Source organism: Ranitomeya imitator, chromosome 2 (assembly GCF_032444005.1).
Source record: "Ranitomeya imitator isolate aRanImi1 chromosome 2, aRanImi1.pri, whole genome shotgun sequence".
In the NCBI taxonomy this organism is placed as follows: domain Eukaryota; kingdom Metazoa; phylum Chordata; class Amphibia; order Anura; family Dendrobatidae; genus Ranitomeya; species Ranitomeya imitator.
Window position 1 is genome coordinate 171,937,600 of NC_091283.1, and position 18,605 is coordinate 171,956,204.

At 45.3% G+C, this 18,605-nt stretch overlaps 1 protein-coding gene across 1 annotated transcript in view; it reads left to right on the forward strand.

Annotated features, from left to right (window-relative positions):
* The window catches only part of LOC138662406 (collagen alpha-2(I) chain-like), a 554,904-nt gene that overhangs the window by 415,289 nt on the left and 121,010 nt on the right, over window positions 1-18,605 (forward strand). The window contains exon 14 of the mRNA XM_069747980.1: window positions 10,740-10,793. Coding sequence (XP_069604081.1) covers window positions 10,740-10,793 — 54 coding nt within the window. The remainder of the gene's footprint in view (window positions 1-10,739; window positions 10,794-18,605) is intronic.

Sequence of the window (18,605 nt, forward strand, 5' to 3'; positions counted from 1 at the left end):
AACTTCATAAGAAACCGGACGCCTACTGTCTAACACCTTCCAGCCTTTACGCCAACCTTTCACCACTTGACGAACCAAAAATGATTTTGTCAAGTCATTCAACCCGTGAAACTTAAAAGCTAATGTCTAACCCGAAAGGAAATTATTGATTTTTGCAACGGACCACCCAGATTCCCAGTTGTGCCCTATCAATAAGAGCAACTTGCTTTCACCCTCTAAACCCAACCCCAGTTTTGACTTCCATTCCTCCTAGGAATCCCACGCCTTCCGGTAATGTGACTAAGTTCCCGTTGGTAAAGATCTGGATAGCAAATTTCTCACTGCCCCAACGGAAGATTCCATAACTCCTCTGGGCACGCCCGACCCATGGGTTCCACTTGAGGCCAACTCCCAAACACGATCCCACTGCGAAGAAGAAATAGCATCAAGAATAGGGTAATGTCTCACAAGCTTGTTTTCCGCCGTGACCCACAAATTAAAGTTCAAACCTGTCCACACCAAATGTTGCAACACTCTCAGCAGGGCCTGGTCGGAAGATGACAACAAATTTATGGCCTTCACGGCCCCCAACCAAACGCAACCAAAACAAATCTTCCTGTTCCGAACGCTCCCTCCCCACAATGACATTGCCACGACAATGGGGAACACCTCTCGTAGCACTGCATTAGCCGATAGACCCTTCTCTTTCCAAACTTGTGGCCAATGAGCCACCAACCATTCGCCCTGAAAAAACAAAGAAAAACCCAGTTCGTCCACCGCACTGTTATGAACAGGTGATTCAGAACCACAATGGACCTAGTGGTTAAGAGCACACAAAGTGACCTGATAGTTACTAACATAGGACGAGCTCTGAGACGTGGGAACTCTACTGACCGCAATCCCTAATCCTATCATACCACACTAGAGGTAGCCGTGGATTGCGCCTAACGCTCCCTATGCAACTCGGCACAGCCTGAGAAACTAGCTAGCCCTGAAGATAGAAAAATAAGCCTACCTTGCCTCAGAGAAATTCCCCAAAGGAAAAGGCAGCCCCCCACATATAATGACTGTGAGTTAAGATGAAAATACAAACACAGAGATGAAATAGATTTTAGCAAAGTGAGGCCCGACTTACTGAATAGACTGAGGATAGGAAAGATAGCTTTGCGGTCAGCACAAAAACCTACAAACAACCACGCAGAGGGGGCAAAAAGACCCTCCACACCGACTAACGGTACGGAGGTGCTCCCTCTGCGTCTCAGAGCTTCCAGCAAGCAAGAAAAACCAATATAGCAAGCTGGACAGAAAATATAGCAAACAAAAGTAACACAAGCAAAACTTAGCTTATGCAGGGCAGACAGGCCACAAGAACGATCCAGGAGAGAGCAAGACCAATACTGGAACATAGACTGGAGGCCAGGAACAAAGAACTAGGTGGAGTTAAATAGAGCAACACCTAACGACTTAACCTCGTCACCTGAGGAAGGAAACTCAGAAGCCGCAGCCCCACTCACATCCACCAGAGGAAGCTCATAGACAGAACCAGCCGAAGTACCACTCATGACCACAGGAGGGAGCTTGACCACAGAATTCACAACAGTACCACCCCCTTGAGGAGGGGTCACCGAACCCTTACCAGAGCCCCCAGGCCGACCAGAATGAGCCAAATGAAAGGCACGAACCAGATCGGCAGCATGAACATCAGAGGCAAAGACCCAGGAATTATCTTCCTGACCATAACCCTTCCACTTAACCAGGTACTGGAGTTTCCGTCTCGAAATACGAGAATCCAAAATCTTCTCCACTATATACTCCAACTCCCCCTCAACCAAAACTGGGGCAGGAGGATCAACGGATGGAACCACAGGTGCCACGTATCTCCGCAACAATGACCTATGGAATAGGTTATGGATGGAAAAAGAAGCTGGAAGGGTCAAACGAAAAGACACAGTATTAAGAACCTCAGAAATCCTATACGGACCAATGAAACGAGGCTTAAACTTAGGAGAGGAAACTTTCATAGGAATATAACGAGATGACAACCAAACCAAATCCCCAACACGAAGTCGGGGACCCACACAGCGCCTGCGGTTAGCGAAACGTTGAGCCTTCTCCTGAGACAATGTCAAATTGTCCACCACATGAGTCCAAATCTGCTGCAACCTATCCACCACAGTATCCACACCAGGACAGTCAGAAGACTCAACCTGCCCTGAAGAGAAACGAGGATGGAAACCAGAATTGCAGAAAAACGGCGAAACCAAAGTAGCCGAGCTGGCCCGATTATTAAGGGCGAACTCAGCCAAAGGCAAAAAGGACACCCAATCATCCTGATCGGCAGAAACAAAACATCTCAGATATGTTTCCAAGGTCTGATTGGTTCGTTCAGTCTGGCCATTTGTCTGAGGATGGAAAGCCGAGGAAAAAGACAAATCAATGCCCATCCTAGCACAAAAGGCTCGCCAAAACCTCGAAACAAACTGGGAACCTCTGTCAGAAACGATGTTCTCCGGAATGCCATGTAAACAAACCACATGCTGGAAGAACAATGGCACCAAATCAGAGGAGGAAGGCAATTTAGACAAGGGTGCCAAATGGACCATCTTAGAGAAGCGATCACAAGCAACCCAAATGACCGACATTTTTTGAGAGACGGGGAGATCTGAAATAAAATCCATAGAGATATGTGTCCAGGGCCTCTTCGGGACTGGCAAGGGCAAAAGCAACCCACTGGCACGAGAACAGCAGGGCTTAGCCCGAGCACAAATCCCACAGGACTGCACAAACGAACGCACATCCCGCGACAGAGACGGCCACCAAAAGGATCTAGCCACCAAATCTCTGGTACCAAAGATTCCAGGATGACCAGCCAACACCGAACAATGAACCTCAGAGATAACTCTACTCGTCCATTTATCAGGGACAAACAGTTTCTCCGCTGGGCAACGGTCAGGTCTATTAGCCTGAAATTTTTGCAGCACCCGCCGCAAATCAGGGGAGATGGCAGACAAAATTACCCCCTCTTTGAGAATACCCGCCGGCTCAGACAAACCCGGAAAGTCGGGCACAAAACTCCTAGACAGGGCATCCGCCTTCACATTTTTAGAGCCCGGAAGGTACGAAACCACAAAGTCAAAACGGGAGAAAAACAGCGACCAACGAGCCTGTCTAGGATTCAACCATTTGGCAGACTCGAGATAAGTCAAGTTCTTGTGATCAGTCAAGACCACCACGCGATGCTTAGCTCCTTCAAGCCAATGACGCCACTCCTCGAATGCCCACTTCATGGCCAGCAACTCTCGAATGCCAACATCATAATTACGCTCAGCAGGCAAAAACTTCCTGGAAAAGAAGGCGCATGGTTTCATCACCGAGCCATCAGAACTTCTTTGCGACAAAACAGCCCCTGCTCCAATCTCAGAAGCATCAACCTCGACCTGGAACAGGAGCGAAACATCTGGTTGGCACAACACAGGGGCAGAAGAAAAACGACGCTTCAACTCTTGAAAAGCTTCCACAGCAGCAGAAGACCAATTGACCAGATCAGCACCCTTCTTGGTTAACTTAGTCAACGGTTTAGCAATACTAGAAAAATTATTGATGAAGCGACGATAAAAATTAGCAAAGCCCAGGAACTTTTGCAGACTCTTCAGAGATGTCGGCTGAGTCCAATCATAAATGGCCTGAACTTTAACAGGGTCCATCTCGATAGTAGAAGGGGAAAAAATGAACCCCAAAAATGAAACCTTCTGAACACCAAAGAGACACTTTGACCCCTTCACAAACAAAGAATTCTCACGCAGAACCTGGAACACCATTCTGACCTGCTTCACGTGAGACTCTCAATCATCCGAGAAGACCAAAATATCATCCAAGTATACAATCAGGAATTTATCCAGGTACTCTCGGAAGATGTCATGCATAAAGGACTGAAACACTGATGGAGCATTAGAAAGCCCGAATGGCATAACCAGGTACTCAAAATGGCCCTCGGGCGTATTAAATGCTGTTTTCCATTCATCGCCCTGTTTAATACGCACAAGATTATACGCACCACGAAGATCTATCTTGGTGAACCAACTAGCCCCCTTAATCCGAGCAAACAAATCAGACAGCAGCGGCAAGGGGTACTGAAATTTGACCGTGATTTTATTTAGAAGGCGGTAATCAATACAAGGTCTCAGCGAACCATCCTTCTTGGCCACAAAAAAGAACCCTGCTCCCAATGGCGACGACGACGGGCGAATATGACCCTTCTCCAAGGATTCCTTTACGTAACTCCGCATAGCGGCGTGCTCAGGCACAGACAAATTAAACAGTCGACCTTTAGGAAACTTACTACCAGGAATCAAATCGATAGCACAATCACAATCCCTATGCGGAGGTAGGGCACTGGACTTGGGCTCATCAAATACATCCCGGTAATCCGATAAGAACTCTGGGACCTCAGAAGGGGTGGATGATGAAATAGACAGAAAAGGAACATCACCATGTACCCCCTGACAACCCCAGCTGGACACAGACATTGATTTCCAATCCAATACTGGGTTATGGACTTGTAGCCATGGCAACCCCAACACGACCACATCATGCAGATTATGCAACACCAAAAAGCGAATATCCTCCTGATGCGCAGAAGCCATGCACATGGTCAGCTGGGTCCAGTACTGAGGCTTATTCTTGGCCAAAGGTGTTAGCATCAATTCCTCTCAATGGAATAGGATACTGCAAGGGTTCCAAGAAAAACCCACAGCGCCTAGCATACTCCAAGTCCATCAAATTCAGGGCAGCGCCTGAATCCACAAATGCCATGACAGAATAGGATGACAAAGAGCAGATCAAAGTAACGGACAAAAGAAATTTCGACTGTACCGTACCAATGGTGGCAGACCTAGCGAACCGCTTAGTGCGTTTAGGACAATCGGAGATAGCATGAGTGGAATCACCACAGTAAAAACACAGCCCATTCTGACGTCTGTGTTCTTGCCGTTCAGCTCTGGTCAAAGTCCTATCGCACTGCATAGGCTCAGGTCCATGCTCAGATAATACCGCCAAATTGTGCACAGTTTTACGCTCACGCAAGCGTCGACCGATCTGAATGGTCAAAGACATAGAATCATTCAGACCAGCAGGCATAGGAAATCCCACCATGACATCCTTAAGGGCTTCAGAGAGACCTTTTCTGAAAATTGCTGCCAGCGCACATTCATTCCATTGAGTGAGCACAGACCACTTCCTAAACTTCTGACAATATATCTCTACCTCATCCTGACCCTGAGACAGAGCCAGCAAATTTTTCTCTGCCTGATCCACTGAATTAGGTTCATCATACAGCAATCCGAGCGCCAGAAAAAACGCATCAATATTACATAATGCAGGATCTCCTGGCGCAAGGGAAAATGCCCAGTCTTGAGGGTCGCCACGTAATAAAGAAATAATGATCTTAACTTGTTGAACTGGGTCACCAGAGGAGCGGGGTTTCAAAGCCAGAAACAGTTTACAATTATTCTTAAAACTCAGAAACTTAGCTCTATCTCCAGAAAACAAATCAGGAATAGGAATTCTTGGCTCTAACATAGAATTCTGAACCACAAAGTCTTGAATATTTTGTACTTTTGCAGTGAGATGATCCACACAAGAAGACAGATCTTTAATGTCCATCACCACACCTGTGTCCTGAACCACCCAAATATCTAGGGGAAAAGAAAGACAAAACACAGTACAGAGAAAAAAAATGGTCTCAGAACTTCTCTTTTCCCTCTGTTGAGAAGCATTAGTACTTTGGGCCTACAGTACTGTTATGAACAGGTGATTCAGAACCACAATGGACCTAGTGGTTAAGAGCACACAAAGTGACCTGATAGTTAATAACATAGGACGAGCTCTGAGACGTGGGAACTCTGCTGACCGCAATCCCTAATCCTATCATACCACACTAGAGGTAGCCGTGGATTGCGCCTAACGCTCCCTATGCAACTCGGCACAGCCTGAGAAACTAGCTAGCCCTGAAGATAGAAAAATAAGCCTACCTTGCCTCAGAGAAATTCCCCAAAGGAAAAGGCAGCCCCCCACATATAATGACTGTGAGTTAAGATGAAAATACAAACACAGAGATGAAATAGATTTTAGCAAAGTGAGGCCCGACTTACTGAATAGACCGAGGATAGGAAAGATAGCTTTGCGGTCAGCACAAAAACCTACAAACAACCATGCAGAGGGGGCAAAAAGACCCTCCGCACCGACTAACGGTACGGAGGTGCTCCCTCTGCGTCTCAGAGCTTCCAGCAAGCAAGAAAAACCAATATAGCAAGCTGGACAGAAAATATAGCAAACAAAAGTAACACAAGCAAAACTTAGCTTATGCAGGGCAGACAGGCCACAAGAACGATCCAGGAGAGAGCAAGACCAATACTGGAACATAAACTGGAGGCCAGGAACAAAGAACTAGGTGGAGTTAAATAGAGCAGCACCTAACGACTTAACCTCGTCACCTGAGGAAGGAAACTCAGAAGCCGCAGCCCCACTCACATCCACCAGAGGAAGCTCATAGACAGAACCAGCCGAAGTACCACTCATGACCACAGGAGGGAGCTTGACCACAGAATTCACAACACCGCACCCACCAAAATTCAAAGACACTCAGCCAACACCGCCGGCGCAATCCAAAGAGACTTACCATTATAGGAATCCAGAAAAATGCCCAAACTCTCAAATCCTCTTTCAACTCCTTTCTGAGCCTAATGAAATGTGACGGCGCCTTAATCCCCATCGTAGCCAAAGAAAACACCGCCACCCCCAACACCGCCGGCTTTGAAAAAGAACTCATTGTTCGAAACGCGTAGCCTGCTGCTACTCATTCTCCTGTGAACCATGTCATTGGACTTTGGATTTTATCCTCACTAAATCTTGATATTTTTGGAAGCTGGATTTCTTTTCCTGTTTGCCTTGTAGCCAAAGAAAGTCTGCGACAAAATGCTCTGCCCATTGGCATAATTGGCATAATTCGACATGCGAAATTAAATTTTCCAAGCAGCGACTGAACCTCGCGCAATGTGACTTTCTTCAAGCTACCAACTCGTTTAATCTCTGTCCTCATGTCTCTCAACTTTTCTTCTGGCAGTCTGCACTCCATTGCAACCGTATCTATCTCAATACCTAAAAAACTCAGAGATGTCACCGGACCCATCATGTTTTCCGCCGCCAATGAAACACCAAATTTCTTTGCCACCCCTTCTATTGAGTGAAGTAACACAGAATAATTCGGGGAAAAAATTCAGGACAAATAAAAAATCATCTAAGTAATGCACGTCCTTAACGGTCCATTCCAAAAATGAATTAAACGTTTCAAATTATGGAACAAGACAATGAACACCCCATCGGCAAACAACGATCCACAAAAAATCCTCCATCCCAAAAACACCCTAACAAATTCATGCTGTCCGGGTGAACCGGTAGCAAACAAAAAGCTGCTTCGATGTCGGTTTTAGCCAACAAGGCCCCCTTTCCATATTCTCTAACCAGGCTCATTGTCGTATCAAAAGACATATATAACAGAACATAACTGTGGATCGATCCCGTCATTTACCGATAATCCCTTTGGGAAGGAAAGGTGGTGAATCAACCTGAATTTATTCATTTTTTTCTTTGGCACAACTCCAAATGGCGACACCCTCAGATTAGCCATAGGAGCCGAGTCAAATGATCCAGCCATTCTACCTAGGTTCACCTTTTTTTGCAATTTTTCCGTGACTACACCAGAGAATTCTCTGGCTGATTTTAAATTCTTGGTCGATAACCCCAACTTAAGATCAACAAAAGGAATCCTGAATCCATCCCGAAAACCATCTCATAGTAATGCCGCCGCTTCCTTATCCGGGTACCTATTTAGAAATTGCTCCATCTCTACCAGACGCACTGGCGTCATTCCTTTTCTCAAAACTCTCCTTTTGTCGTCCTCCCTTAAAGCATTTTGCGGCCCCGTGATTACCGCCGCACGCGGGACATTCATGTTTAAATTTACATTTGGCGCCAAACCTGCACACTCGTCGTTATAGGAGAAGCACAGCCCTTTTTGTACTGCCACCGAGTGCCCCGACAATCCTGAGCCCCCTGTGCCCCCAAGAAAAGATCCTGCCCTAGCCTACCCGGGGCTGTTACTCTCATCCATAGGGCTATATCTTTATGATCCCAACAAATGTTTGGACGAACCGCCTTCCGTTGACGGAATTGTTTGTCGTACCTCAGCCATCCCTGACCCCCGTACACTCAATATGCTTCCCCGATGGTGTCCATATAGGAAAACAGGGGGAACAATTTTTTAGTGATTTCTCCCCAATCACACTTGCCAATATGGCAAATGCTTGTAACCAGTTTGTGAATGTGCGTGGAATCAACCGGTACCGTCTCCTATCCTCGTCCTCCTTTTTGGACTCGTCCTTCCTCGCCCTATCAAGGTTAAAACGTTCTAATGGTAGCAATGAAAATATTTCCACATATTCCCCCTTCCAGATTCTCTCCCTTACTTCCTGCTTTAAATTTGCCCCTAACGGCCCCTCAAAACAAACGTAAACTTCGCCTTTTGCTGTATCATTCAAACGTACCGATTCTTCCTTGTCCTTCTCCCCAGTACCTACTGCCACAGAATCATGCCCCGTTACCTCGCTTCCCACCAATGCTGCTTCCCCAACATTTATTGAAGCCTCTACCACAGTACCGCTGGTCCGGAAGCCAGTAGCAGTCTCTCTGAATGCGGATCTCCTCTGTCGCCGTGATGGCTTGTAACTGTGGAAGCTCTGTACAGCCGGCCTGGATTAGCTGCTGCGTCCACAGTATCCAGAGAATTGCTGCGACCCCTAGTGATCCTGGCTTGAGACCCGGTTCTCACGGGAGACTGCCCGGTTCTCACGGGAGACTCCCCGGGTCTGTAAGTTTCAACCCCCCAAGAAGCAGTAGATCTCCCTGCATCTAACGGTGATCGCCCGCCCTGAAGCCTGCGCTCAGCGGCCTCACCTATACCTGCTGCTAAATTAGATGTGCTGGGCTGCCCATTGTAATCGATGGGGGCAGCTGCAGCCAATGAGTGGGAGTGGCTACTGGGTCGCCACTCATCGGTTGTGGTGATTGCTGCCGACTCCTGCTGTGTGCCGTCCAGACGCCGAGCAGAGGCCCTGATGGACTGGGCCCCCGCTGCTTCATTATCCGGATCTCTTACTGCTGACGCCGCCAGTGAGTGTGTGGCTCGCATGCTGTCCCTAACGGGGGAAGGCGCCTGCAGTACAGGCCCTCGTGCTCTCCTTAGTACTTGCTGCTGTCGCTGAGCCGTGCCCGTTCCTGATTGGGCAGCGGCCGCACCTGGTCCCGGCTCCCTGCCCCGCCTCGCCGTGGTAGCCGAGGAGGAGGCGGATACCTCCCCCGCTGCAGGCCCCGCAGAGATGGCGGATTCCTCCCAGCTCCCGGACCGCATGCCCTGCGCCTGCAGCATGCAGCCTCAGCTGGAGGGTCCCCGGAGGGGCTCCTAACACCGCGCTGGGCCTGGGGGGTGACTTCAGGGCTAAGGCGCTCCGGAGGCCTAGACCTCCGAGGCCGCCGCCCCTCACCTTGCAGTTGCGGTTGCCCTGGCTCACCGTCAGCCAACAGGCCTTGAATAGATGCCTGCAGCCACCCCGCACCTCTGTATCCGGCAGCAGCCCATAATTGCTGCAGAATTGCTTCCACCTCCATTCTACAGGTACTCTGCAGCTCGTTTTTCTTTGATGCTGTAGTACCTAAAATGGTTGCCCAGCCCTAATAGTCAGTGATTCTTATAATGCCCCCCCCCCTTTTTGGCTCCACCTTTTCCCCTCCCCCTCTCTTCTTTAGCCCTATCCTATCACCCTAATTCAAATTCCATACCCCTTCCCAATCCAGCTAAATTCAAATTACTCGTCCCCTATAGGGCCACTCAACCCTGTCATGACGTCCTTCCTTCAAGGGCTTGCAGCCCAGTAAGGCCTCACTTGCTTTGAGGTTGTGTTGCAGCCAATGACACAGGAAGTGTTTCATGGGTAGAGGGAAGAATGGATTCAATGAAATTTCAACAAATTCTTGATGCAAACATAACACCATCTGTAATAAAGCTGAAGTTGAATAGAGGATGGCTTCTACAAATGGATAATGATCCTAAACACACGTCAAAATCCACAAAAGACGACCTCAAAATGTGCAGGATGAAGGTTTTACAATGGACCTCATAGTCTCCTGATCTGAACACCATTGAAAATGTGGCTAGACCTCAAAACAGCAGAACATGCAAGATGACCCAGGATTCTCACAGAACTGGAAGAATTTTCCAAAGAAGAATTGATGAAAATCCCTCAAATAAGAATTGAAAGACTCTTGTCCGTCTACATAAAGCATTTACAAGCTGTGATACTTGCAAAATGGGGTGGTAGCTACTAACCATGCAGGGTGCCCAAATGTTTGCATCAGCCCATTTTCTTTTTTGTAATTTTTAAATTGTAAAAAATTACAATTTTTTTTCTGCTTAAAATACAAAGGAAATGCGTCATCTCTATCTTTAGGCCTTTTAGACATCATTTAATCTTCAAATTGCTTAACTGTACATAATAACGGTAACTTTAACCAGGGGTGCCCAAACTTTTACCAGTCACTGTAGTAGATGGATATAGTATGGGAAATGACTGTGCTGCTGTTTTCATAGGCAAAGACATTGTATCATAGTAATGCTGTACCCTGAAATGTGTATTTGTTTTCCTTCAAAGGGGCCTCAAGGCTTTAAAGGAGATCAGGGTCTTCCAGGAGACAGAGGCGAAGAAGTAAGTCCTGAATCATATAATTTTTAATGAAAGGGGTTCTGCTTGTGGCATCACCAGCAAATAGCTGATTTTTTTCCAGGTCATTTTGCAACTAGAAAGATATTTTCCAGAAAGCAGCGGCTGCAGGGGTAATGTATTATTACCTGGCAGACATTCGGGTGAATATCTGACCATGTAATACAATGACAGCTCGAAACTGCGAGCGCTATAGAAACTAATACAAAGCTACTCCCCATCCTGGCTACTAGAATTTGGTCCTGAGTCGGGGACCTTCCGCTATGATGTTGATATTCTCTAATAGCACATTAGGACAGGGATTGTCGTAGTACCAAAGTAGGTTACTTTGTGGTCATAGAAGGGATGGAGCTGTTTGATCCCTGCGTAGGAGGTGTACTATGCTATGAGAAGACAAGGACAGGACTCCTTGGAGAGTAGGTGAAGACTTTGCTCAGGGGAACTTCTTTAGGTTTCTTGGAATGTGCGCCCTGGCCTGTAAGATGGGTATCACTGCGATATCTGTCCTATAATCATCAGCCTCTAATTATGGGAGAAGGATGGGTTCCATGTATAACGCCAGTACCCTGAAGTTCTTTCATGAAAAGTTCTCATGGTGGATCATTCATGTGACACTCATGGCTGAGCTTCTAATATAATTTAGCCCAAAAGATTGATGGTTAAACCCATCGTAATGAATTGGCCTCAATTATTCATTGCTTGTAAATATCTTAAATGTTTTGATATCAATTGAATTTTACTAAAATTGTAAGGCTGACTAACAGAGAGAAACAATCGGGTAGATTCTTATCCACGTGGGCTACTTTTATTCTTTTATTCCTTCGCTTCCTCTAGAGACTAGGGAGAAACTGAGAGTACACTTTGAAAATACTCAATGGTATCTTTTGCAGCGGATAGGTGGCAGATCGCCAATTCCATGAGACACCTCTATGGTTACGCGCACGCAGAGTATGGGGTTCTCTAGATCTGTTTATGTGGGGTAGGGGGGGATTTGGGGTTACAATATCATTCAATTGTTATTCTTCTATATGACCTCTGATGGTAATGTTTGGTTTGTATTGTTTTTACAAAACTTTAATAAAAAGATTTAAAAAAAAAAAAAAAAAAAATTGTAAGGCTATGTTCTTTTTTACAACCACATTTCTTAAATGCATCTACAATTAACAATCGCTTAGCTGACAGATTTTTTACAGCTCCGCCCAGGGCTGGCATCAGCATCCGGGCAAGTGCCGGGGCCCTGAGCAGGCATGAGGCCCACTCGCCGTCGGGGACACCGGCGTGCTATGGGGGCCCGGTGCCCTCTTGCGCTGGGGCCCAGCAATTACAATACTTACCTCTTCCTATTCCAGTGCTACGGTGTCTTCCGCGTCCTATGACTGTGATGTTCAGGTCAGAGAGCGTGATGACGTCACGTCTGTGCACCTTCTCCCTGAACAGTCAGTGCAGAGAGCCGGAAGACGCCGACGCTGAGGAGCCAGCAGTGTAGAGCAGTGGCCAGTGAGGAAAGGTGAGTATTTCATTTTTGTTTTAATGTTTGGAGCATCTTATGGGACCACTTACATATGGAGCATTTTATGGGACCAATTACATATCGAGCAGTATATTGAGTTCATTATTTATGGGGTCAATTACATATGGAGCATCATATGGGGCCAATTACATATGGAGCATTGTATGGGGCCAATTACATATGGAGCAGTATATGATGCCCATTATATATGGAGCAATTCATAGGGCCAATCATATATGAAGCATCATATGGGGTCTATCATATATGGAGCATCTTATGGAGCCAATTATATATGGAGTATTATATGCTGCCCATTCTGTTTGGAGCAATATATGGGTGTTGTGAATTCCGCTCTTGGGTTCCCTCCGGTGGTTGTAAGTGGCACTTTTGTGAGTTCTGCTCTTGGGCTCCCTCTTGTGGTTTCTAGTGGTATGGCTGCTCCTTGGAGTTAGCTGTCATCAGCTGCCTCCACTTATCGTCTCTTCTGCTCCGCTATTTAAGTCTGGCTCTTTCTTCAGCCTGTGCCACTTGTCAATGTTTCCTGGCTGGATTCACATCTCTGCTTGGATTCTCCTGGTTTCCTGACCAGTTCTGCAAAGATAAGTTCTGGCTTTGCTCATTTCAGTCCACATGTTGTGGACTTATTGTTCTGTGCATTCTATATTTGTCCAGCTTGTCAGTATGGATTATTTCTGTTAGCTGGAAGCTCTGGGAAGCAGATTTACCCTCCACACCTTTAGTCAGGTGTGGAGATTTTGTAAACTCTGTGTGGATTGTTTTGTAGTTTTTATACTGACCGCACAGTATCCTTTCCTGTCCTATCTATCAAGCTAGACTGGCCTCCTATGCTAAAATCTGATTTCATTTCTGCGTATGTTATTTTCCCCTCCTCTCACCGTCAATAATTGTGGGGGGCTATCTTTCCTTTGGGGATTTTCTCTGAGGCAAGATAGGTTTCCTGTTTCCATCTTTAGGGGAAGTTAGATCTTAGGCTGTGCCGAGGGGTCTAGGGAGCGTCAGGTACCCCCCACGGCTATTTTTAGTTGCGCTGCTAGGTTCAGGGTTTGCGGTCAGTACAGATACCACCTCCTTCAGAGCTTGTCTCATGTTGTTCCTAAACCACCAGATCATAACATATGGGGCCCATAATATACTGTATGAAGCATTATATAGGGCTTATTCTGTATGGAGCATTATATGGGGCTCATTATACTGTATGGAGCAATATGTGGGGCTCATTATACTGTATGGAACAACACATTGAGCTCATTATTTTGTATGGAGAAATATATGTAATCTATTATACTCTGTGGAACATTATATGGGGTCCTTTATTATGTATGAAGCAATATATGGGGCTCATTATTCTGTATGGAGCATTATATGTGGCTCAGTATACTATATGGAACATTTTATGGGGTCTATTATTCTGTATGGAGCACTAAGTGGTGCCTATAATACTGTATGGAGCATTATATGGGACTCATTATACTATATGGAGCATTATATTGGGTCCATTATTTTGTATGGAGCAATATATGGGGCTCATTATTCTGTATGGAGCACTATGTGGTGCCCATAATACTGTATGGAGGACTATGTAGTGCCCATAATGCTGTATGGAGCACTAAGTGGTGCTCATAATACTGTATGGAGCACTATGTGGTTTGTTGTGAATTCTGCTTTTGGGCTCCCTCCGGTGGTTGTAGGTGGTAATGCAGTTGTCCCTGGGCTGCAGTCCTGGACAGGTGTATCTGCTGATTGCAATTCTGACTGGGGTATTTAGGTTTGCAGGACTCATTAGTCCTTGCCAGTTGTCAATGTTTCTTGGGAAGTGTTGGATCTCTGTTTGGCTTCTCTGTTGTGAATTCCGCTCTTGGGCTCCCTCCGGTGGTTGTAAGTGGCACTTTTGTGAGTTCTGCTCTTGGGCTCCCTCTTGTGGTTTCAAGTGGTATGGCTGCTCCTTGGATTTAGCTGTCAGCAGCTGCTTCTACTGATTGTCTTTTCTGCTCGGCTATTTATGCCTGGCTCTTTCCTTCAGCCAGTGCCACTTGTAAATGGTTCCTGGTTGGATTCACATCTCTTTGGATTTCCCTGTTTTCCTGACCAGTTCAGCAAAGCTAAGTTCTTGCTTGCTCTTTTCTGTCCACAGATTGTGGACTTATCCGTTCTGTGCTTTCTATGTTTGTCCAGCTTATCAGTATGAATTAACACTGTGTTGCTGGAAGCTCTGAGAAGCAGATTTACCCTCCACACCTTTAGTCAGGTGTGGAGATTTTTGTAATCTCTGCGTGGATTTTTGTAGTGTTTTATACTGACCGCACAGTATTCCATCCTGTCCTATCTATCTATCTAGCTAGACTGGCCTCCTGTGCTCATCCTGGTTTCATTCTGTGTATGTCCTTTCCCTCTCCACTCACAGTCATTATTTGTGGGGGGCTAATCTATCCTTTGGGGATTTTCTCTGAAGCAAGATAGTTTTCCTGCTTCTGTCTTTAGGGGTAGTTAGCTCTTAGGCTGTGACGAGATGCCTAGGGAGAGTTAGGAGCATCCCACTGCTACTTCTAGTGTTGTGTTGAGCTTAGGGACTGCGGTCAGTACAGATACCACTTCCTTCAGAGCTCGTTCCATGTTGCTCCTAAACCACCAGATCATAACACTTCTCCTGCTTAGCTGCCAATTCAGCAAAGATAAGTGTCTGTTTCTTTTTCTATGGCACACAAGCTGTGTGCTTGTTTTTTTATTGTATTCTTGCTCTGTGTGTAGGAGTCTCTGGAGTTGCAGATATACGTTCCACGTCTTTAGTTAGATGGAGGAATTTTTTGTATAATCTGCTGTGGATATTTTTGGAAAGGTTTTAATACTGACCCCACAGAACTCTGTCCTATTCTTTCCTATTTTAGCTAGAGTGGCCTCTTGTGCTTAATCCTGTTTTCTGCCTGTGTTTGTCTTTCCTCTCCTACTCACAGCCAATATTTGTGGGGGGCTGCCTATCCTTTGGGGTTCTGCTCTGAGGCAAGGTAGTATTCCTATTTCCATCTGTAGGGGTATTTAGTCCTCCGTCTGTGACGAGGTGTCTAGGGTTTGTTAGGCACACCCCACGGCTACTTCTAGTTGCTAAGATCAGGATTTGCGGTCAGTATAATTACCACCTACTCCAGTGAAAGTTTTCATGCTGCTCTAAGGTCACCGGATCATAACAGTGGTTCCCATAATACTGTACTGAGCACTATGTGGTGCCCATAATTCTGTATGGAGCTCTAAAAAACTATGGGGAGAAAAATACTTTATCTAAAAAACTAATTAAAGCTGCCAAAAAGGAAACAGAGAAGCACATTGCTAAGGAGAGTAAAACTAATCCCAAACTGTTCTTCAACTATATCAATAGTAAAAGAATAAAAACTGAAAATGTAGGCCCCTTAAAAAATAGTGAGGAAAGAATGGTTGTAGATGACGAGGAAAAAGCTAACATATTAAACACCTTCTTCTCCACGGTATTCACGGTGGAAAATGAAATGCTAGGTAAAATCCCAAGAAACAATGAAAACCCTATATTAAGGGTCACCAATCTAACCCAAGAAGAGGTGCGAAACCGGCTAAATAAGATTAAAATAGATAAATCTCCGGGTCCGGATGGCATACACCCACGAGTACTAAGAGAACTAAGTAATGTAATAGATAAACCATTATTTCTTATTTTTAGTGACTCTATAGCTACAGGGTCTGTTCCGCAGGACTGGCGCATAGCAAATGTGGTGCCAATATTCAAAAAGGGCTCTAAAAGTGAACCTGGAAATTATAGGCCAGTAAGTCTAACCTCTATTGTTGGTAAAATATTTGAAGGGTTTCTGAGGGATGTTATTCTGGATTATCTCAATGAGAATAACTGTTTAACTCCATATCAGCATGGGTTTATGAGAAATCGCTCCTGTCAAACCAATCTAATCAGTTTTTATGAAGAGGTAAGCTATAGTCTGGACCACGGTGAGTCATTGGACGTGGTATATCTCGATTTTTCCAAAGCATTTGACACCGTGCCGCACAAGAGGTTGGTACACAAAATGAGAATGCTTGGTCTGGGGGAAAATGTGTGTAAATGGGTTAGTAACTGGCTTAGTGATAGAAAGCAGAGGGTGGTTATAAATGGTATAGTCTCTAACTGGGTCGCTGTGACCAGTGGGGTACCGCAGGGGTCAGTATTGGGACCTGTTCTCTTCAACATATTCATTAATGATCTGGTAGAAGGTTTACACAGTAAAATATCGATATTTGCAGATGATACAAAACTATGTAAAGCAGTTAATACAAGAGAAGATAGTATTCTGCTACAGATGGATCTGGATAAGTTGGAAACTTGGGCTGAAAGGTGGCAGATGAGGTTTAACAATGATAAATGTAAGGTTATACACATGGGAAGAAGGAATCAATATCACCATTACACACTGAATGGGAAACCACTGGGTAAATCTGACAGGGAGAAGGACTTGGGGATCCTAGTTAATGATAAACTTACCTGGAGCAGCCAGTGCCAGGCAGCAGCTGCCAAGGCAAACAGGATCATGGGGTGCATTAAAAGAGGTCTGGTTACACATGATGAGAGCATTATACTGCCTCTGTACAAATCCCTAGTTAGACCGCACATGGAGTACTGTGTCCAGTTTTGGGCACCGGTGCTCAGGAAGGATATAATGGAACTACAGAGAGTACAAAGGAGGGCAACAAAATTAATAAAGGGGATGGGAGAACTACAATACCCAGGGGATGGGAGAACTACAATACCCAGATAGATTAGCGAAATTAGGATTATTTAGTCTAGAAAAAAGACGACTGAGGGGCGATCTAATAACCATGTATAAGTATATAAGGGGACAATACAAATATCTCGCTGAGGATCTGTTTGTACCTAGGAAGGTGACGGGCACAAGGGGGCATTCTTTGCGTCTGGAGGAGAGAAGGTTTTTCCACCAACATAGAAGAGGATTCTTTACTGTTAGGGCAGTGAGAATCTGGAATTGCTTGCCTGAGGAGGTGGTGATGGCGAACTCAGTCGAGGGGTTCAAGAGAGGCCTGGATGTCTTCCTGGAGCAGAACAATATTGTATCATACAATTATTAGGTTCTGTAAAAGGACGTAGATCTGGGGATTTATTATGATGGAATATAGGCTGAACTGGATGGACAAATGTCTTTTTTCGGCCTTACTAACTATGTTACTATGTTACTATGTAATATATGGGGGCTCATTATTCTGTATGGAGCACTATGTGGTGCCTGTAATACTGTATGGAGGACTATGTGGTGCCCATAATACTGTATGGAACACTATGTGGTGCCTATAATACCGAATGGAGCAATATATGGGGCTCATTATTATGTATGGAGCAAGCAGTATATGGGGCTCATTATTTTGTACGGAGCACTATGTGGTGCCTGTAATACTGTATGGACGACTATACTGTCTGGTTTCTGAGCTATTGTAGAATTTATAGATATCACTCATGTAATGTAAGAAGTAAATGAAATCTTTGGCATTGTACTATACCTATATTTCTCTGCTGTATCTTTGCATCATGAATTGTGGTATGTGTTAAAGAGGCTCACTGAGACTTTTTCACCTGGGACCCACGAAAACCTGTAGCCAGCTGGCTCACCCACACGTATAAGCTGATCGACTTTTGAAATTCCAGTTGCCAGATTCTTCTCTTCCCTAACAGCATCTGTTGTAGGATAGTCAGAAGGTCTTACATGCATTAAACTGTCGCTCATTCCCACCAATTTGGACTGTAGTCTAATATGTATCAGGGTCTTTAGGGAGTAGTGGATAGATAAAAGGTAGTACGATTACATGATCAGGTTACAAAACCTGTAGAAAAATATTGCTTTGCTCCCTTAATTCGACACAAGGTAAAACTCAACCACTCTTGTTGAGCATTCTGTTAGTATTATAAGTGCTGGAACTTCAAGTCCCTAACTTCACATCATGTATTGATCCTGTCATAGTCCGTGCCTGTTATATATGTATGCAGTTTGAAAGACAGGAGAGCAGAAGCAGAGAGACCATTTCATGAAAAGACCAAGACCGACACACTTACTGCAGAGAGACAAAAACCGACCATCCTTCCTGTAGAGAAACAAAGATCTACCCCAGTTACTGTAGAGAAACAAAGACCGACCCCATTTACTGTAGCGAAACAAAGACCGACCCCATTCACTGTAGAGAAACAAAGACCGACCCCATTTACTGTAACGAAACAAAGACCGACCCCATTCACTATAGAGAAACAAAGA